Source organism: Cottoperca gobio, chromosome 19, assembly GCF_900634415.1.
Source record: "Cottoperca gobio chromosome 19, fCotGob3.1, whole genome shotgun sequence".
In the NCBI taxonomy this organism is placed as follows: Eukaryota; Metazoa; Chordata; class Actinopteri; order Perciformes; family Bovichtidae; genus Cottoperca; species Cottoperca gobio.
Genome location: NC_041373.1, coordinates 20,052,455 through 20,072,868, shown reverse-complemented (window position 1 = coordinate 20,072,868; position 20,414 = coordinate 20,052,455). Strand labels below are relative to the sequence as shown.

General features: G+C 38.5%; 2 protein-coding genes across 2 annotated transcripts in view; one reads left to right on the top strand and one right to left on the bottom strand.

Annotated features, from left to right (window-relative positions):
• The window catches only part of itgb4 (integrin, beta 4), a 33,519-nt gene extending 21,967 nt beyond the window's left edge, over positions 1-11,552 (top strand). The window contains 13 exon segments of the mRNA XM_029456944.1: positions 385-522; positions 610-792; positions 1,093-1,221; positions 3,829-3,990; positions 4,722-4,874; positions 5,212-5,346; positions 5,832-5,981; positions 6,114-6,299; positions 6,389-6,544; positions 7,356-7,520; positions 8,005-8,124; positions 8,211-8,239; positions 8,241-11,552. Of these exon segments, the coding sequence (XP_029312804.1) occupies positions 385-522; positions 610-792; positions 1,093-1,221; positions 3,829-3,990; positions 4,722-4,874; positions 5,212-5,346; positions 5,832-5,981; positions 6,114-6,299; positions 6,389-6,544; positions 7,356-7,520; positions 8,005-8,124; positions 8,211-8,239; positions 8,241-8,342 (1,808 nt within the window). The 3' untranslated portion in view covers positions 8,343-11,552.
• A 390-nt stretch (positions 11,553-11,942) lies between these two features.
• LOC115024907 (butyrophilin subfamily 1 member A1) overlaps positions 11,943-20,414 on the bottom strand; it is a 9,528-nt gene continuing 1,056 nt past the window's right edge. The window contains exons 2-10 of the mRNA XM_029456774.1: positions 19,210-19,301; positions 18,548-18,646; positions 18,358-18,465; positions 17,399-17,557; positions 17,126-17,266; positions 16,604-16,655; positions 16,359-16,385; positions 13,803-13,829; positions 11,943-12,502 (exon numbers count right to left, since the gene is read on the bottom strand). Coding sequence (XP_029312634.1) covers positions 11,943-12,502; positions 13,803-13,829; positions 16,359-16,385; positions 16,604-16,655; positions 17,126-17,266; positions 17,399-17,557; positions 18,358-18,465; positions 18,548-18,646; positions 19,210-19,272 — 1,236 coding nt within the window. The 5' untranslated portion in view covers positions 19,273-19,301. The remainder of the gene's footprint in view (positions 12,503-13,802; positions 13,830-16,358; positions 16,386-16,603; positions 16,656-17,125; positions 17,267-17,398; positions 17,558-18,357; positions 18,466-18,547; positions 18,647-19,209; positions 19,302-20,414) is intronic.

The window sequence follows — 20,414 nt, the reverse complement described above, 5'->3', positions numbered from 1 at the left end:
CGGAGCTAACAGCTAATGCTATCAGAGGTTCCATTGATTAACATTATGATGCATTCAAGCTCTATTCAGTAAAGATTTGTATTGGGCGAAGGTAAATTATAACGTCATCATGATGTGTTCAAATGTCAATATTATATATATATATATATATATATATATATATATATTATATATATATAAATAAATAAAAGATATCTTGTAAAAGTTAGTTCTTGGTGAGAAACTTGAATAAATCCAGTTGTCTAAAGGAGATTTCTTCACAGCACTATAAAACCTGTTTAACTTCCTAACACGAGCTACCTACCTACCTTCTTTCCTTCCTTCGTAAACATTTTCGTTATAGCTATGCTAAGTTTGAACGCTTCCTGTGTCGTTTTTCCGCAGTGCCTGGTGAACCCGGACGTCTGGCCTTTAATGTCATCAGTCGGACTGTCACCCAGGTCAGCTGGGGGGAGCCTGCAGAGACCAATGGTGATATTATGGCTTATGAGGTCATCTACACCCCCATCGATGAGGATCTGAGTAAGAATCCACCCTAAAAAAAAAGAAACGCTGTACGAATATTTTCATTGCTTCATTTTCATCATTACATCACTACTCTTCTCACAGAACCAGTGGGCACCGCTAAGAAAGTAAAGATCGACAACCCCAAGAAGCGAATGCTGTTGATCGAGAACCTCCAGAGCGCCCAGACCTACCAGTACAAGGTTCGGGCCATGAACAGCATGGGCTGGGGCCCCTTCAGGGATGCCACCATCAACCTGGCATCCCAGCCTGCCAGACCTCTGTCCAGTAAGTCAGGGGCAAACAAATGGTCAGCTTTTTGTCCTTGGCAAACACAGATTTAAATATTTGTACCATTCTTAGGCGAGGCAAGGTTTCACTACAGACACCTCACTCGCTACAGTGGGTGTGGAAATTAAATCAACACATAGGCCGACAAACACTGTTGATTTATTCCCTTAAAGCTGACATTTAAACCGTTTTGGTTCAGTAGCTTTCTGCTCTCACATCTGGGTTTCCAAATTACAGAAGAAACATTATCATCTATTCCCTGCAAAGATATTTATTTCCTTTTCTGCTTGTCCCTAGTTCCCATCATTCCTGATATCCCTATTGTGGATGCGGAGGCAGGAGACGAGTATGACAGCTACCTGATGTACAGCAGTGAGGTGATGAAGTCCCCTGCAGGCTCCAAGACACCCAGCGTCTCTGGTGAAGGTGGGTACCCAGAGCCAAGAAAACACAAGCTACTTACAACATTTGACAATGTAAAACTCATTGTGCTACTGCTTTATTCTGATGCATTTTCTTTTTGCTCTGGAACGATGGATGTGACTGCTAGACTTATGAGCTATCACTGTAATATGGATCCAATTACTTTGGATTCATTCTAAGCGCTCCCAGGCTTCCTGCTTTGTTGTCGTAGCCAAGTGTTCAGCATAGTGTTGTATGCAATTTGTGCTGTGGTGTCATTGCCCTGTCAGAAGGAGAAAATGTGAAATATTGATCATATCTGTACGGAATCACCCAACTCCTCCTGAAAACCTCTGGCTCTTTCTCATTTTGCTGTGTGACATTTTCCCTAATTTTACAAGAGTGGCATTAAGGAAGAGCTTCCATGATGAATCACTTCTATCTGGTGGGCAGTTTTCCTGCAGGCTACGCCCCAGCCAGGCAGCAACGAAATGTGCTTCCAATACCCAGACATCTGCACGAGAAGTGCTTTACGATCACAAACCGCAAGGCCTTCCCTCGTAAAATCTGCTGTCACTCTGCTCTCTGCAGATGTGTGTTGTGCTCTTAGTCAGTTTTTCTCTGGAGGTTAGTGCTGATGTTGCTCCTTGCCTCCAAGACAAACAAATATATAAATCCTTGCTGTCGGGGGGGAAACCTTGTACGTTACTTTTCAGAAAATGAAAAAAACTAATTGAACCCTGCGTCATCAAAGTTGGTAGAGTGTCTTGAGATACTTGCATGTGTCTTAATATTATTAATATTATATAAATGTTGAGATACGGCTGTGATCTGAGGCAGTGAATGCATCGCGGTACTTTATAATCAGATGTTTGATATCAGAGATGAATTTGATAAACAGGTCAACTGCATAGTTTTAACTGAGCAGGGAGGTCCGGGTGTAGGTCGTCGTTTGCCTTTCCACGCCGTCGTTGAGCCGGTCACGACTCGGGGCGCACCACCACTGAGAAAATGTGGCCGATGAGGATAGCAAGAGGTCCCGCAAGGGGATCCAATCCCCCGGGCAGACTGTACGGACCACACCGTTGAGAAGTGTTCAAATATTTTGGGTTGATGAAACATGAAAAAGCTTCTTTTTATTTTTCATACTTTTCATTGGTTACATATTTCGCCTCGTCATTCTTACGCTCAGCTCTGTTGTGCACGACGGATGATTTTTTAATAATTTTCATTGGTTAAATATTTGTATTTACAAAAGGCAGACGCAAAGGGCAAGCAGCTTCTATTTATAAAAAGGAAAGAGATGAGATATGGACAGCGACGATATACAATATCTATATCCTGTAAACCTAGTTGTGTGTTTGATAGCTTCTTATTGTAGTAGTTTGTGTAGAAGTCATTTACAGTAAAGCCAACCGTTGATCGCTACAAACTATCCATCGCCTGCTTGCTTCTCCCCCATGACCACAAAATACAAGGCTGGAAATATGTCCAGTTGGTGGGGTCCAACCTGGATCTCCGTAAGGTGTCGTGGAAAAAGCGAGTGGACGTCATCCGGCTCAGCACAGACACAGAGACGAGCTCAGACGAGGCCCCCCGCCCCAGCTACGCCCAAACACCCCTGCCAGGTGAAGACCCCTTCATCAGAGCCACAGGCAGCTAGCATGCCAGCTATTATGCACGGCCAGTCAGATGCCCAGCAAGGCAGCCAACGTTTCTCTCTCGTCTCCGTGATTTGATCAGAAATATCAACATTTGTTTAATTATTCAATTTCGGGCTTCAGTCCTTGTCCCTTTGCCCCTAGTTGGCACCTATCCCATCTATCCTCCCGCCGCCTGCCCAGAGAGGAGCACTGGCATCAACTGCCCCACCTCCAGTTGATGATCGGGGGCAGGCTTTTCTGTCTGTCCTCTCTCCATGCCACTGGGGAGGTAGTGATCTGGAGGCAGCTTGTTGGGTGTGTGTGTTAAAGGCTTAGTTACTGCGCGGCTGAATGGAGATAATGGCTTCTTAAATAAATACAGTCTCATCTCTGCGGGGCAGTTTCAATGATGACACCTTTCCTTGCAGCTATTTTTTGTTTTTCTTTGCAGCTATATTTGTTTTTATGTTCTGATGCAAAGCACCTTATGAAATTGGTTTGTAAAAACATCCTTATTCACATTTAGCAGGCTGCAGATTCTCCACAAGGGGAGCTGTTCAGCCAGCGAGTTTTGCTACATACAAAAGTAACAGCAGCAACAGTTCAGATCTCTAGATAAAGACACGTCGATGTCGTAAACTACAGGCAAAGAAGGTTAAAGCTCCATTTTACCACTTGGGCCACCTGCAGTGTTAAGGCAACATCCGCGGACGCTGAACGCTGAAGGTATACCCACGGCATAACAATCATTGGCTGCAGGTGGCACAGTTTCCTTGCCTGTAGATGTCTCACGTCTGCTGGTTGCTGCTGTTTCGGTACCTTGTAGGTCGGACTGGAGCTACAGGTCTGCTGCTGCTTCCTCTATAGATTGGCCGAGCCTGGTTTTGGGTGCTTGACATCAGTGGCACTGTGTTGTTCCAATGCTACCTGCTAAATTACCTTCATTCTGTCTGTTGACTATTCTGGCTCTTATCGTGGTGTTTCACAGAGTACACGATGAATGGGAAATGGGACCAGAACTTCCTTTTCCCGGGGGGGTCAGGGACGCGCAACCTGTCCACATCTTCGTCTCCGATGTCCACGCTGAGCTCAAACTACAGAGGGGCCGGCGGGTCCTACTCCACAGAAACATCCACCACCTACATGATGGGTAAGGTGGACAGCAGTCTTACAGATTTTATAGTTTTTAAACTGTAATTATTGGATTTTAAACATAAACAGCATTTACAAAAGAATTGCACTTGTAAGTTTGTATAATATTTCATCTAATCTTCACCGAACTTGGTACAAACCATTTTTAGATGATCATGTTTTTAGGTGTGATTTACCGTTTGTCTGTCATTAGTTACCACACTTTTAAAGGCGTGAGCTGATGCACTTAACGGGTCAGAACTCTTTATTGCTAAGTTTGATTGTAACTAAATTTGGTAATGTTGTACAAACAGCCACATTGCACATGTGTGCGAATAACCACACGGGGCGCTACAGTAACATCAAAACATCATATTTCTACAATTGTGTTGTAATTAAACTCGGTACAAAGCTTCTCCATGAGCATGTGCACAACATATTTTAGCGTGGCACCAATAACGTCATCTTGTGGCCATTAATAAAACACAACCATAACTCTTGGACGCACGATTCTCAGACGTGAATCACCAACACACGTGTTTTCTTCAGGAAATTCAAATATTTTAGTTTGTTTTTATCCTTGATCTTTCTGTCGTCTTGTAGGAGGCTCTCGTAGGACTGACATGATGATCGGAGGAGGAGGAGTAGGAGGAGGTGGAGGAGGAATGGGAGGAGGAATGGAGGAGGAATGGGAGGGAGGAATGGGAGGTGGAGGAATGGGAGGAGGAATAGGAGGTGGAGGAATGGGAGGAGGAATGGGAGGTGGAGGAATGGGAGGTGGAGGAGGTGTACACACTACCGAAGTCATCATGAGGAAGCGCTCGGAGAACCGGGGGTACGCAGATGAAAACATCCGAGACTCTATCGTAATGGGAGACGTGTCAAGCAAGTTCCCAGATCTCGGTAAGCTTTAGTCTTTTATTCCAAAGTAAATATAAAATGAAATTGTCTTTCTTGTGAGAGAAAGGTGTTACTTTGGAGTGCATTATTTGAGATTCCTCTGCAGGTAAACTGTGCGAGCGCATGAGGCCGATGGGCTTGGATATCTGTTAGCAGGGTCGGGCTGTTGGTCGGGGCTGTTGGCTGTTCATTTTTGCAGGAGCTATGCTGACTATCGCTGTTTCTCCCTCCCTTTCTATGCCACGTCTTTCTTTCCTACCTGCCCTCCTCCCCCCTCCTACTGTGCTACCTCCATCTTTATCTTTGCCATCTTCCTCCTCCTTGCTCAACGCGCCATCAGGTGGTTTCGGCTACGCTGGGATGCAGAGCAGCTCTCAGAGCCAGTTCAGCTACAGCCTGTCTCAGGGCACCAGGGCGCGGACTGAGTCTTCAGACGTCAATGAAGCCCTTTATAACCTGGACAGGGTGCTCCAGGGTGAGTCTGTGGCACACATGCATGAAGGCACCGTATGGGTTTGCTGGGCGTGACGCGTCATCTTTATTCCTGCCTCCTTGTCACCAGCTCTGATCTCACCTGCAGTTTTATGTGTTTAACCAACAAATCACACATTTAAACATCTTAGTTGGTTTACTGCTTTTTAAATAGACATTTGTTGTCATTATTTTAAAAAATGTTTTTAAATCACAATGATATTAGTATAAAACATAGTTTTTCATGCACTGGTCAATTTGGGGATATTTATCTTCCACAACTCGTCTTCTGTCAGACGAGAGGAAACATGAGAACATGAGAGTGTGTGTTTGTAACTTTGTGTGTGTAGATTTAAAGTCTCCAACAGTTACATTACATAATGCCTCACAGCTGATGTTTATACACGCTACACTAACAACTCACTACAGAGTTGGTGGTGATCACAACCAACAGTATTCTTACTCTTCTCCGTCTGTGTTACACATCAGATGCTCGACTTTCTCCGGGTGTACCGGACACTCCCAGCAGGCTGGTGTTTTCTGCTCTGGGTCCCACGGCCCTCAAGGTCAGCTGGCAGGAGCCCCACTGTGAGAAGGACATCCAGGGCTACTGTGTTCTCTACCAGCAGCTCAATGGAGGTGAATTAATCCTGCAAAAAAACACGTTTTCATCTTTTCTGTCATGAACAATTTACTTTTTTGCTATAATTTGAATTGAGTCACGTCACTGTATTCAGTGCTGATGCTAACCCCCCGTGTGCACTCCTGCAGGGGAGGTGCAGTGCATTAATGTGAGCCCAGCAGAGAACTCTGTCATCATCCAGGACCTGCTGCCCAACCACTCCTACCTGTTCAAGGTGAAGGCTCAGAGCGAGGAGGGCTGGGGTCCGGAGAGAGAGGGAGTCATTACCATCGAGTCCGCCGTCGACCCCAAGAGTCCCCTCAACCCCATGCCAGGTACTCGTTCTTTCGGATTCACCCACAGACACAATGACAGTTTTTATGCAGTTAGCAGAAGTACAACGTCTGTTTTGTTTCCACTGCAGGCTCGCCATTTACTCTGAGCACTCCCAGTGCGCCGGGCCCGCTGGTCTTCACGGCTCTGAGCCCCGATTCCCTGCAGCTCAGCTGGGAGAAACCCCGGAAACCCAACGGAGACATCCTGGGATACATAGTCACCTGCGAGCAGCTGCATGGTGGAGGTGAGGCGTTCAGGGAAGATGGGGATTCTGAGAAATGGGTCCAATATTTACTTTGGTGACTATGGGGCAAAATAATCATAATCTGTGCTCACGTGCATGTCTCCCATTGGAGGTAATAGTCTCAGAACTGGCCCCTCGTCTCAGAACCGGCATCTTGGCTCAGGACCAGCTCCTATTCTCAGAACCGACCCCTAAACTCAGAACCGGCCCCTCGTCTGAGAACCGGCCCCTAGTCTCAGAACCGGCATCTTGTCTCAGAACCGGCCCCTCGTCTCAGAACCGGCATCTTGTCTCAGAACTGGCCCCTAGTCTCAGAACCGGCATCTTGTCTCAGAACCGGCCCCTCGTCTAAGAACCGGCATCTCGTCTCAGAACTGGCCCGTAATCTCAGAGCCGGCCCGTAATCTCAGAACTGGCCCTTAATCTCAGAACCGGCTCCCCGTCTCAGAACCGGCATCTTGTCTCAGGACCACCTCCTAGTCTCAGAACCGATCCCTAGACTCAGAACCGGCCCCTAGTCTCAGAACCGGCTCCTCGTCTCAGAACCGGCATCTTGTCTCAGAACCGGCACCTAGTCTCAGAACCTGCCCCTAGTCTCAGAACTGGCATCTTGTCTCAGAACCGGCCCCTCGTCTAAGAACCGGCATCTCGTCTCAGAACTGGCCCTGAGTATCATAGCACATCGCAGATTTTCCTCGTACCGTTCAGTTCCACAAAGAAACGTTTTTGTAATTGGTTTGTGCATTTTCTAGGTTCCAATGAGTCTTTGTTGTGAAAGTTATTTTCTGTCTGTCTCTGGTTTCCCCTTCAGGAGATGTGCGCTCCTTCCAGGTGAATGGGGACAGTGCTGAGACCAGTCTGACCGTCCCGAACCTGACGGAGAACGTCCCCTACAAGTTCAAAGTTCAGGCTCGGACCACACAGGGCTTCGGTCCTGAGAGGGAGGGCATCATCACCATCGAGTCTCAGGACGGAGGTAAGATCAATCAAGAGCTTAAAACTCCCAATGAAGTGGCTGAAATACTCGTTACATGACACAATGTGTTAGTGGGGATGAACAATTATTATTTAAGATATAAACAGCCTGAAGTACACAAATAAAACTACCAAAGAGCTGATAGAACGATAGCGTCAGGGACAAGAAACACAGAATTTGTCAAAAAAAGAAGCCTAATAAGTATGTATGATTGTTAAAAATTAAATTCAGTATTAAAAAAGTATAGCAAGTTACTAGAAATAAGAGGAAAACTCAAACTAATTTTTCACAAATTTCCTGCAGTTATTGCGTCAGTATTTGGGTTACTCATTCAGTTCTTCAGTTGTTGTGCATGTTATTGTTATGCATTGAATATAATATGAAATATCTCTAACAAATGTTACTCAGGGGTAAAAAGGTTGGGAACCCGTGTTTTAGTACATTAATGTTAACAAAGTATTTCTTTCTTTTCTCGCGTCTGTAGGCGATTTGTCTGAGTTCAACAGCCAATCAATGTCGAGGAGGGAAGTTTTCCAGTTGCCAACAGATGTCAGCACGCGGACCAACGTCTCCCACACCATGATCAACGACCCCTACTTCTCAGGTACAAATGGAGGCTTCACTTTCACTTCTGTTCTCCTAAAAACATAATAATATTCCCAAGTTAACACCGACTGCTCTTTGTGACAGACGGCATGACGATGACCACGCAGCACACTGGAGTCCAGCGGCATGGTGACCCGGCAGGTCACCAAGGAAGTGGTTCAGAGGAGCGTTATGGGAGGAACCACCGTCACAAAGAAGATGTTTTATGAATCTTAAGATCTTATTGAACCCAAATTTAACAGCCAAAAGGTTTCAACATGATGAGGAATCATATCTGAGATTCTCTTTTAAAAAGAGTGCTCACACACTATCAGTGTATGCTTTTATACATGTGTGTGTGTTGTAGTGAGATTTTGCGACCAAAAAATGTAAAATATAGATGTCTGTTACGAACTTTGGCCACTTTTCCTCCATCGCATTTAACATTTACAGTCATTGCTGCTTCTGATTTCAGTTTCTTTCCACTATGCAAATTCATTAATGTGAGAGTCAGTTCAGATGTGGTTACACACACTGGAGCTTTAAATCAGCAGTAATCTGACTAAAGTAATCCAAAGTGACCTTGTCTCCTTGTCCTCCACCTGTCTGTACGAGGTGTTTAAAGGTTAAACCCACCAAATTCCAACTTCACCGTCTTGTTCAAATGCATCTGTTTGCAGAAGAGATTTCATGTGTCATCATTTTCACCCAAAGTGGTTTTATCCTGAATATAAAAGTGGTTTATTTGGGATTTTTTGTTGATAGATTTGTATTATATAAAAAGTGTGATCGTTTTTTTTCTAAGCATATTTAACTTTTAAAAGTTGTTGTACTTAAACGTACAATATGTAATTTGTACTTTGCCACTAGGGGGCTCTTTATCCGAACAATAACAAAAGACGGAGTTGTGGCGTAGTGTGGTATCATGGGAGTTTTTACCAGCAGCCGAATTATCCACAAAGGTCTCCTCCCTGGTGAATTAAAACAGTAAAAACACGGAATAAAGCAGTTTCACATTACAAATCAATGTTCCCTGGTGGACACAGGGTGGCTAAAGGCTAACGTTAGCTTAGCTTGTTTCTCTGATGAATTAGAGCCAGACGTTCAGGAGATTTTTTACCAGGAGCAGAATTATCCACAGAACAAACATACTCTGTGACTAATACCAGTAAAAACAGTGAATAAAGCAGTTTCACGTTAAAAATCAGTGTTGGAGTGGCTACAAGCTAACGGCTAACGTTTGCGCAGCTTGTTTCTCTGAGAACTTAAGATCCAGACGTCTGAGGACTAAAATCCTTCATCCGGTTCAAATATAGAGTTAAAAAGCACCAAGATGTAAAAAGTGTCTGGTAAAAAAGTGACATTTGAATGCAGAAATGTTACATATTATACTTTTAAAGCAGACTGACAAGAAATGTAATGCCAAATATAAAGGTATTTCCGCAAATGTATGCGCATTTCCTACTGACGAGCTGATTTTACAATACAAATGATAATAAATGTATTAAATGTAACATGTTTTTGCATTTTTTTAAAGATGTTTTATACTGTGGTATACACTGCTTCAAGTTGATACTTGCTTCCTCAGTCATTGTATTTTGCATTTTGAGTAGAATAACATTCGGGCAATGAGATCTTGATATTTTGAGAGAAATTGTGCGTAAAGACAGAAAGATTGTATTTGCTTCAATGCAAGTCCTACTGTATTTTGGCTCCACATTTTGTTGAAAATGATTCTGTAAAACATATTTTGAGAAGATATTTCTGTCAGAAAAACCTGATGTGGATACACGTATGAACGTTTCACCAAAAACACTCTTGGTTAAGTATTCATGTTCTTTTAAACAACTTGCAAGACACTTTTTCTTTTGGTATGTCAGTTCTATTGCACAATAAAGATTTGAAATAAATACATTTGAGTGTTTCTTAGATCTGTGACCACTAAAGACAAGTATTTAATTTATTGATGTTTGGGGGGGGGGGGCATATTAATAATGCACGTATAAACAATCAACTTAAACACAGCTGCAGATACAAGCCTGTTTGCAGGAGAATGAACTCTTCACATGCCTCCACCCAGTCTAGTTCTCTGCCTGTGCATGTTCTCATCAGCTGCACTGCGGCTCTTAAGTAGCTGCTCGCTCACAGTGCCTTCATGCTTTTATAACATTTGTTAAGTTATTTTGCAAGTTTCATCTCGAAGTAATAAAAGAAAGCAATCAAAAAAAAATAAATTCAATATCTCCAGCGTTTAGTTTTCACTTTTTACGGAAGAATCATACGGTTCTTTGTGGGTCGAGGACCTTTTTCAAAGCTTATTGGACAAAACATTTCCATTTCGCTAAAGACGAGGCTGTTGAGGACAGTAGGGCTGCACAATTAATCCACAATTAAATGAACAAACCTTCCTGAATATTGCGGCTGCAGTAGAAGAGTTACAAAAATGCTCTGAATTCAGGTGAAGAAGACGTTTTTTAAAGTCTTATTTTGATGCAAAGATTTGTTAATAAGCAGAAATGCACAATGTGATTGATTTAATTTTGGGTAAAAAAGGTTTTTTTACAATTTAATTTAATATTTTGCTTCTAGGAGATGCACTGAAAACAAGGAGCAGTCTTATTTTGATAAACATTAGCACAACATGGAAGTGAAAGTGCAATAATAAATATTTTGTCCCTAAAATCAACGAATAATCGTGATTATCATTTTGGACATAATTGTGCAGCCTTACAACACAAATAGTCAAATACTGTTTGCCTGTATGAGTAACAGAACGTGTGACGCAGAATGATGCCGGTTCTCGTCCCTGTGTGACCTTGCGAGGAAACCCGCAGGAAGAGTCCAACTTTTGAACCGCGTTTCCACCGCATGGTACGGCTCGACTTTACTCGACTCACTTTTGGTACTTTTCGCTATTGACGGTAGTTTGTTATTTAAAACTGCAGGGTGTGTGTACGATGTCCTGTGACATGCCTTTTCTCTGACCAATCAGACGTCTGCAGTGTTTTTTACGTCCCTTTTAGTTTTGGCTCAGCTAGTTTGTAACCTCGTGGTTGTAGGGATGTTAGAAACCAGAAATGTAGTAGCCGATACCAGTGAAATTTCACGATTCTTGATACTAATTCAATACCGCGATAATAACAATAAATCCCCTTCAACATGAACACATTTTTACTGTTTACATATTGTTTTTTGTTATGAAGTTAAACAGGCCATCTGTTTTATATTGCTGTGAAAACAGGATTTATTTTCTAGTTTTTCGTTAACTAGCTAATGTTAACTAGCTAATGTTAACTAGCTAACATTAACTAGCTAATGTTAACTAGCTAATGTTAACTAGCTAATGTTGACTGGATAACGTTAACTAGCTAACGTTAACTAGCTAACGTTAACTAGCTCTCCTGCTGCTTAATTCAACACTGATTTGTTGTTCACAATGTAGCATTATCAGGGAAAAAATAGGTTGTGTCAATAGTGTTCCTGCGTCCCAAACACATTTTCCATCGTCCACGGGACGCCATTAGTCTCGAGCCCTGACAGTAGTACCATGCGCTACCTACGGTACCTGTGGTACAGTATAAAAACGAGTACGTCACGTTTTCAGAATTTTGGTACCGAAGTATCAGTTCTCGTGACATCCCAAGGTGGTACTAAAAATAGTAGCCATACAACGGAAAACCAAAAAAGAGTCGAGTCCAGTCGCGAGTGGAAATGTAGTGGAAACGCGGCATTAGTCCGAAACCAGCGCGCAAGATTCAGATTCACTACGTAACGGAGCAGACTCAAGCACAGACTCTGCAGGCGACTGTGGATTTAGGATTGAGGAGTGATTGTAGTTCAGTTCCAGAGGCAGGGCCCGGAGCAGAGGCACGGCTGTCTGACATCTGCAGGCCTGATCACCAGATCTTTGATCACCTCCACAGTCCCAAACACGGGGAACAGTTCCTCTGTGAACTTGTCGTTGTAGGTGTACAGGTGCGAGCGCTTCTCCACGTCGTAGAAAGACAGCTGGCCCTGCTCATAGTCCAGGTACACCCCTACTTTCCTGGGCACCAGGATGTATGACAGCGGCGTGGCGGGCACCGTCAGAGCTTTCAGATCCACGCCCCTCTCCAGGCGGAGGGTCAGGTAGCCCGTGTCTGTGGTGAGCGAGCGGTAGCCCTGCCTCACCGCGGACGCCTTGACCACGCCGAGCCGCCAGTCCCGCTCCCCCACCTCCACCTCCCAGTAGTGCCGTCCGGACGCGAACCCCTCCTGGCCCACGGCACACCACCAGCCGTTGAAGCGTCGCGGGCACCGCGGGACCTCCCGGTGCTCGAGGCCGCACCGCATGCGCTTCTCATCGCTGGAGATGAGCAGGTCGGGGTTTGCAGAGTCTGAGTCCAGAGTGACTTCCTCTGTGGGAGGAAATATTTAAATAATGAACGTTCACAAGGCAATGAAAGCAGTAAAGCCATAAAAAATAAAAGGCACAATTGTTTTATCTTATTGCATAAAATCCATATATATATATATATATATATATATATATATATATATACATAAAGTCATATTTATATAGTTTTTATTGTTAATATTATTATAATTATTAGTCTTTTATAGTTATTGTTATTATTATTCTAAGGCATGTTTTTATAGTTGTTATTATTATTATTATTATTATTTATTTGTAGTTATATTATTATTGTGCTGTCCCCTCTCCCCTTCTCTCTAAATTACAAAATAATTAATGAATATAACTAGTCGCTTTAATGGGATGAGCATCAAGGTTCAAATTAATCACATAAATACAATAATATCAGCAATAAAATATTACTATTAGCAATAAAAACTTTAAGATTAACAATAAAAACTTTAATATAAGCATTAAAACCTTTAATATCAGCAATAAAAACTTTAATATCAGCAATAAAAACTTTAATATCAGCAATAAAAACTTTAATATCAGCAATAAAAACTTTAATATCAGCAATAAAAACTTTAATATCAGCAATAACAACTTTAATATCAGCAATAAAAACTTCAATATCAGCAATAAAAACTTTAATATTCGCAATAAAAACTTTAATATTCGCAATAAAAACTTTAATATTCGCAATAAAAACTTTAATATTTAATATTCGCAATAAAAACTTTAATATTCGCAATAAAAACTTTAATATCAGCAATAAAAACTTTAATATTCCTAATAAAAACTTTAATATTCATAATAAAAACTTTAATATTCGCAATAAAAACTTTAATATTCATAATAAAAACTTTAATATTCGCAATAAAAACTTTAATATTCATAATAAAAACTTTAATATTCGCAATAAAAACTTTAATATTCATAATAAAAACTTTAATATTCGCAATAAAAACTTTAATATTCATAATAAAAACTTTAATATTCGCAATAAAAACTTTAATATTCATAATAAAAACTTTAATATTCGCAATAGAAACTTTAATATTCATAATAAAAACTTTAATATTCGCAATAAAAACTTTAATATTCATAATAAAAACTTTAATATTCGCAATAGAAACTTTAGTGCAATAAAAGCGTCCCTCATGGCCACACTCTTTAGATGAAAGAGTTTCTTGAGATAACTGCTGTTATATTCTATATAAATAAAATTGACTTGACATCAATATTACAAATCTGAAAACAGATTAAAGTGAAGAACAGAGGAGATTTGATGTTTTTCATACCTGCAGCGTCGCAAATCCAATTCCACACTAAAGAAAAAGCAGAGAAATCTTTAAAGCTGCTTCACATCGATATGTTTTAGGATCAATGAGGAGCAATAATGATAACTGTGATATTAAAAACATTAAATACTGATATCATGTAAATAATTCACATATATTAATATAATGTAAATAATACACATATATTAATATCATGTAAATAATACACATATATTAATATAATGTAAATAATACACATATATTAATATCATGTAAATAATTCACATATATTAATATAATGTAAATAATACACATATATTAATATCATGTAAATAATACACATATATTAATATAATGTAAATAATACACATATATTAATATAATGTAAATAATTCACATATATTTATATAATGTAGATAATTCACATATATTAATATCATGTAAATAATTCACATATATTAATATCATGTAAATAATACACATATATTAATATCATGTAAATAATACACATATATTAATATAATGTAAATAATACACATATATTAATATAATGTAAATAATACACATATATTAATATCATGTAAATAATACACATATATTAATATCATGTAAATAATACACATATATTAATATAATGTAAATAATACACATATATTAATATCATGTAAATAATACACATATATTAATATAATGTAAATAATACACATATATTAATATCATGTAAATAATTCACATATATTAATACACATATATTAATATAATGTAAATAATACACATATATTAATATCATGTAAATAATTCACATATATTAATATCATGTAAATAATACACATATATTAATATCATGTAAATAATTCACATATATTAATATCATGTAAATAATACACATATATTAATATAATGTAAATAATTCACATATATTAATATCATGTAAATAATACACATATATTAATATAATGTAAATAATACACATATATTAATATCATGTAAATAATTCACATATATTAATACACATATATTAATATAATGTAAATAATACACATATATTAATATCATGTAAATAATTCACATATATTAATATCATGTAAATAATACACATATATTAATATAATGTAAATAATTCACATATATTTATATAATGTAGATAATTCACATATATTAATATAATGTAAATAATACACATATATTAATATAATGTAAATAATTCACATATATTAATATCATGTAAATAATTCACATATATTAATATCATGTAAATAATTCACATATATTAATATCATGTAAATAATACACATATATTAATATCATGTAAATAATACACATATATTAATATCATGTAAATAATTCACATATATTAATACACATATATTAATATAATGTAAATAATACACATATATTAATATCATGTAAATAATACACATATATTAATATAATGTAAATAATTCACATATATTAATATCATGTAAATAATTCACATATATTAATATCATGTAAATAATTCACATATATTAATATCATGTAAATAATACACATATATTAATATAATGTAAATAATACACATATATTAATATAATGTAAATAATTCACATATATTAATATCATGTAAATAATTCACATATATTAATATCATGTAAATAATTCACATATATTAATATCATGTAAATAATACACATATATTAATATAATGTAAATAATTCACATATATTAATATCATGTAAATAATACACATATATTAATATAATGTAAATAATACACATATATTAATATCATGTAAATAATTCACATATATTAATACACATATATTAATATAATGTAAATAATACACATATATTAATATCATGTAAATAATTCACATATATTAATATCATGTAAATAATACACATACATTAATATAATGTAAATAATTCACATATATTTATATAATGTAGATAATTCACATATATTAATATAATGTAAATAATACACATATATTAATATAATGTAAATAATTCACATATATTAATATCATGTAAATAATTCACATATATTAATATCATGTAAATAATTCACATATATTAATATCATGTAAATAATACACATATATTAATATCATGTAAATAATATGCATATATTAATAGAATGTAAATAATTCACATATATTAATATCATGTGAATAATTCACATATATTAATATCATGTAAATAATTCACATATATTAATATAATGTAAATAATACACATATATTAATATAATGTAAATAATTCACATATATTAATATCATGTAAATAATTCACATATATTAATATAATGTAAATAATACACATATATTAATATCATGTAAATAATTCACATATATTAATATAATGTAAATAATATACATATATTAATATCATATATGCATTATGTTCTACACAATTTAAATAGAACATTTAATATATAAATATTATAAATCTATATATTTCAATATAGATTTTCTGTAGATATTGTGATAATATTGTTTTAAGCTTTTAAATGCAGGACTTTTACTTTGTATGTTATACTTCTTCCACCGCTGTCAACAGAAGGTTTCACATAATATAACTGATCTTTTGTACTCACGGCTGTGAGGGATGTAGCGTGCAGCGTCTGAAAGAAGAAAAGCGATCGGCGTGATTATAATCAAGAGTTTCCTGTAATCACGTATCGATCCGCTGTAATGAAAGCGTTTCCCTCTAAGTGCTCCTGCACGTGCTGTTATAATCCATATCAGTTCACACCTTCTGCACAGCTTTTCTTTAGCTTCTTGAACACCGACTGACGTCTTTATAATTTGCTTCTTTATCGTTAACACTTTAAAGACTCACCGATCTTCTGGCTCCGCTGCTTTCTCACCAGCCATCGCTTCGTCACGTCCTCCTGAAGAGAATGGAAACATGAAGACAACGCAGGTCAAGGTGAGCTTTACAAAGAGATACATGAATAAACATAACTTAACAAAACAATACATAACAAACCGACAGCATCATGCTAAATGTTCATGTTTCCAATCCTGCAGGTGAACAGGGTCAAACATGTAACTCACAGATATCATGAAGCTTCCCCACTTCATGACTCACATCAACACAACTTTATATTACAAGTGTTTAATATGTACATGAGGCGTTATGTAATGTAGCTGTGGAGAGTTTACATCTACACACACAGTTACACACACACACTCTCATGTTCTCATGCTTCCTCTCGTCTGAAGAACACGAGTTGTGGAAGATAAATAACCTCAAAGCTCTCATTACTGTTTATTCTATCCTTCGTTAAAGCTTCTTCTTTACTCCTGGAACAAGACGAATCTTCAACACTAATCAGACTTAATATCGAGACATCCAGACCTTGACGGGACTGTCGGCGTTCATCACGGCCAGCATGACGAGCTCCATGGCTGGGAGCAGGTTGGGGAGACGCCCCCTCTTCCACTGGAACTCCAAGTCGTCGAGCACCATGAGCACGGGCTCGCCTGGCCAGACGGTGTGCTGGAAACAACGACCAGTGTTACTGAAGTATGACGGGGGATTGTCAAGGGCAGGGTTTAGCTTAATCATCATTATCAGATGCAACTGGGTCAGAGTATTAATCACCGGCAGCGAGAGACTTCCTATAGTCACCTGAGGTCTGCTTTTAATCTCCCACGTCCAGTCCATGATGACTCTTTTGTGGGGCCCCATGTCGCACTCCCCCCCCGCCTCCAGCATGCACAGCAGGTGTCCCTTCCAGTCTTTCTTGTCAGCTTTCTCATACGGGTATTCAGACAGGATGACCCTCGGCTGAACAACAAACAAAAGACTTGATTGACACAAACATGATCGGAATCTGTTCTGATAAGAACTGAGCGGGTTGCGATATATATTGAAGATAACCGTCATATCTCTTAAAAATGTAATATTATATATTGCTGTAGTGTTAATAATACACATATGATAATAAATAAGCCTTTTAAATCCTTTATTTACGTTCTGGTTTTGTCTCCGTCCCCAACACACAAATAAGTTTAATAAAGAAAAGACACAAAACGCACAATAAAATGTTTTCGCTGATTCTTTTAATATAAATATTTATTTCTATATTTAAAATATTTATTTTCGTCTCCATAGATATCGCAGTAATATTGTATCGTAAATATTGTGTAGTGAAAATCTGATATCGTCAAACTTTGGAGCGCAGCCCAACGTTAGAGCGAAAGCATTAATCAAGTTATTGACATTAACACACAGGCTGCACAATGTCGCGATGCACAACCGTTTATTTTATCGTTATCGCGATGTCAACTCGCACGATAAGCGCATTGCGAAAAACGTACTTTTTTGTTGGTTAAACGAGATTACCAGTCGAACATTTTAACATCTTTTACAAAACATAACAAAGTAGTTTTGTCTCGTGTTGTTTCAATTTTCAACGTTAACCACGTGTTTAAACCTGCGAGCGAGAAAATCCCTCGAATTCAGAATTCAGATTTTTTATAAGTCAAACTTAAGTAAGAGGAAACATCTTAAGTTTTTTACCTGACAACATACGAGCAGTGTTTTCTCTTGCCCTTAACTATCGTAATAAGATAAACGTGTCGTACCTGCACTCTCTTCTCCAACACAGCGGCCCACTCCACAATAAAGTCCCGACACACGCCGGGCGGCCAGATGTCCTCACTGGTCCAGATGTGGCTGAGGATGCTGGACCTCTGTAGAGATAAACAGTACATCATGCAGATGAGATTATTCTGCAGATGCTTTGTCTGTGACAGAAAGGAAAGAAACGCTGACCTGGCAGATTTTGTTGAGTTCTCGGGCCAATTCCATGATGAACAACTGACTCTCCACCAGCGGCTCCTTCTTCTCCAGTTTCACCCGCTTACGAGACTCCTGCAGCGAAGAAACACCATAAACATATAATAATTACTTTATTGACTTAGAGTAAGATATATAGACATCAGCTAAATAGTAAACGTTATCCACTTATTGCAGCTTTTATACAAGAAATGCAGCAAAAAGTGCTTTAAAATAAAGACAAATCGACAGAATGAGCTTAAAAACAGGATATAATGTTACACCTGCAATAACATTAAATAAGATAAAAACATATATAAATATAAAATGGAATAGAATATATAGAATGCATGAAAATAATAAAATATACTGAATAATAATAATATTTAAATTAGTACTCAAATTTGCAGCATGCACATATAAATCCTCAAACACTATTCATTTATTCATTTTTTATTTTTAACTTCAGTTGAGATCATTTCAACGTAAACTCAAAAAGTTGGATGTCTTCATTTTATTTTATGTAACCCTGACAATATTATCGTTAATCGCAATGATGTCTGGGACGATGTCCAACAAAAGTAATTATCGTGACCGGCCTGAAGTACAGGTGTCCAAATACAGCACCAAGAAACATCAGAGGAGAGCGGATCATCTACCTTCAGTCGGATCTTAAGCTTTTTGGCCGGCTCGATGAGGAACTGCAGGCATTCCTTCATCATGCTGGGAGCCGGAGAGCGAGGCAGATGCCCTGTGGTGCGATAATAAAGAAAGCTTTAGTACGCTGGCACGCACTCTGTCAGGAGCTGGAGTGCAGCTGACTGGGCTCACGTCGCCCACACAAATCGATGAGGGAGCAGAAATGTGTAATTTATGAGAGGTGGCAAAAGGTATGTAGAGAGAGACAGAGAGAGAAAAGCACTGCAGAACTTTCATCACAGCTCTGCACTGTAGGTCCTCAGAGAGCTCGTTATCTGTGAGGGGGGACACGCGGAGAGGCAGCCCACCCACTCAACACACGATGTACAAACATGCAAAAAGAAATATTGCACAGTAACTGGATTTCCTGACGTGAGTGGGTCGATGGCAATGCATCTTGATCACGGCCTTGAAATTGTAAATGTATTCCCAAGGAGATCTGAGACAGCAGCAGCAGAGCACTTTTTAGACACTGCGGAGGGTGCGGGGGTGCGTTGGACCAGTTTGCTGTTGATTCAGCATTACGCGCCTGTTAGATGCGCTGAGGGGATTTTCTGTTCTTTCTGTGATGTAGGGCGGCAGCTGAGCCAAATGATGCTGAAGAGAATATATGTGAGATACAACTGAAGGACAGAACGTTTACCTTTCAGTGAGGACAGATAAGACATTAATGAATGCTCTTCCCTCATTATGATGATCGACTACGATGACTAGAAACGGCCCAATGTGGTGAACTTTGGCACAGAATTGTCATTTTAAGAGTTTGGTCTATTTTGCTTCCATCCTCTGTGAGACGAGAGGAACATGAGAACATGAGAGTCTGTGTTTGTAACTGTGTGTGTAGATGTAAACTCTCCACAGCTACATTACATAACGCCTCATATACATATTAAACACTTGTAATATAAACTGTGTTGATGTGAGTCATGAAGTGGGGAAGCTTCATGATATCTGTTAGTTACATGTTTGACATGTCTAACACTAACCCTGTTTTAAAGGAGCTTTTCTCTAAAGGAGCTTTTTCTCCCACTCTTCAGCAGAAGTCTCCACTTCAGCAGCACTTACATACACCAAACTTTCCACTTTCATTCCTCTCTATATTCTGCAGCTTTGTGCAGAGGGCTTTGTTCACATGTCCCTCACAGCTCATGTTATACACGCTACA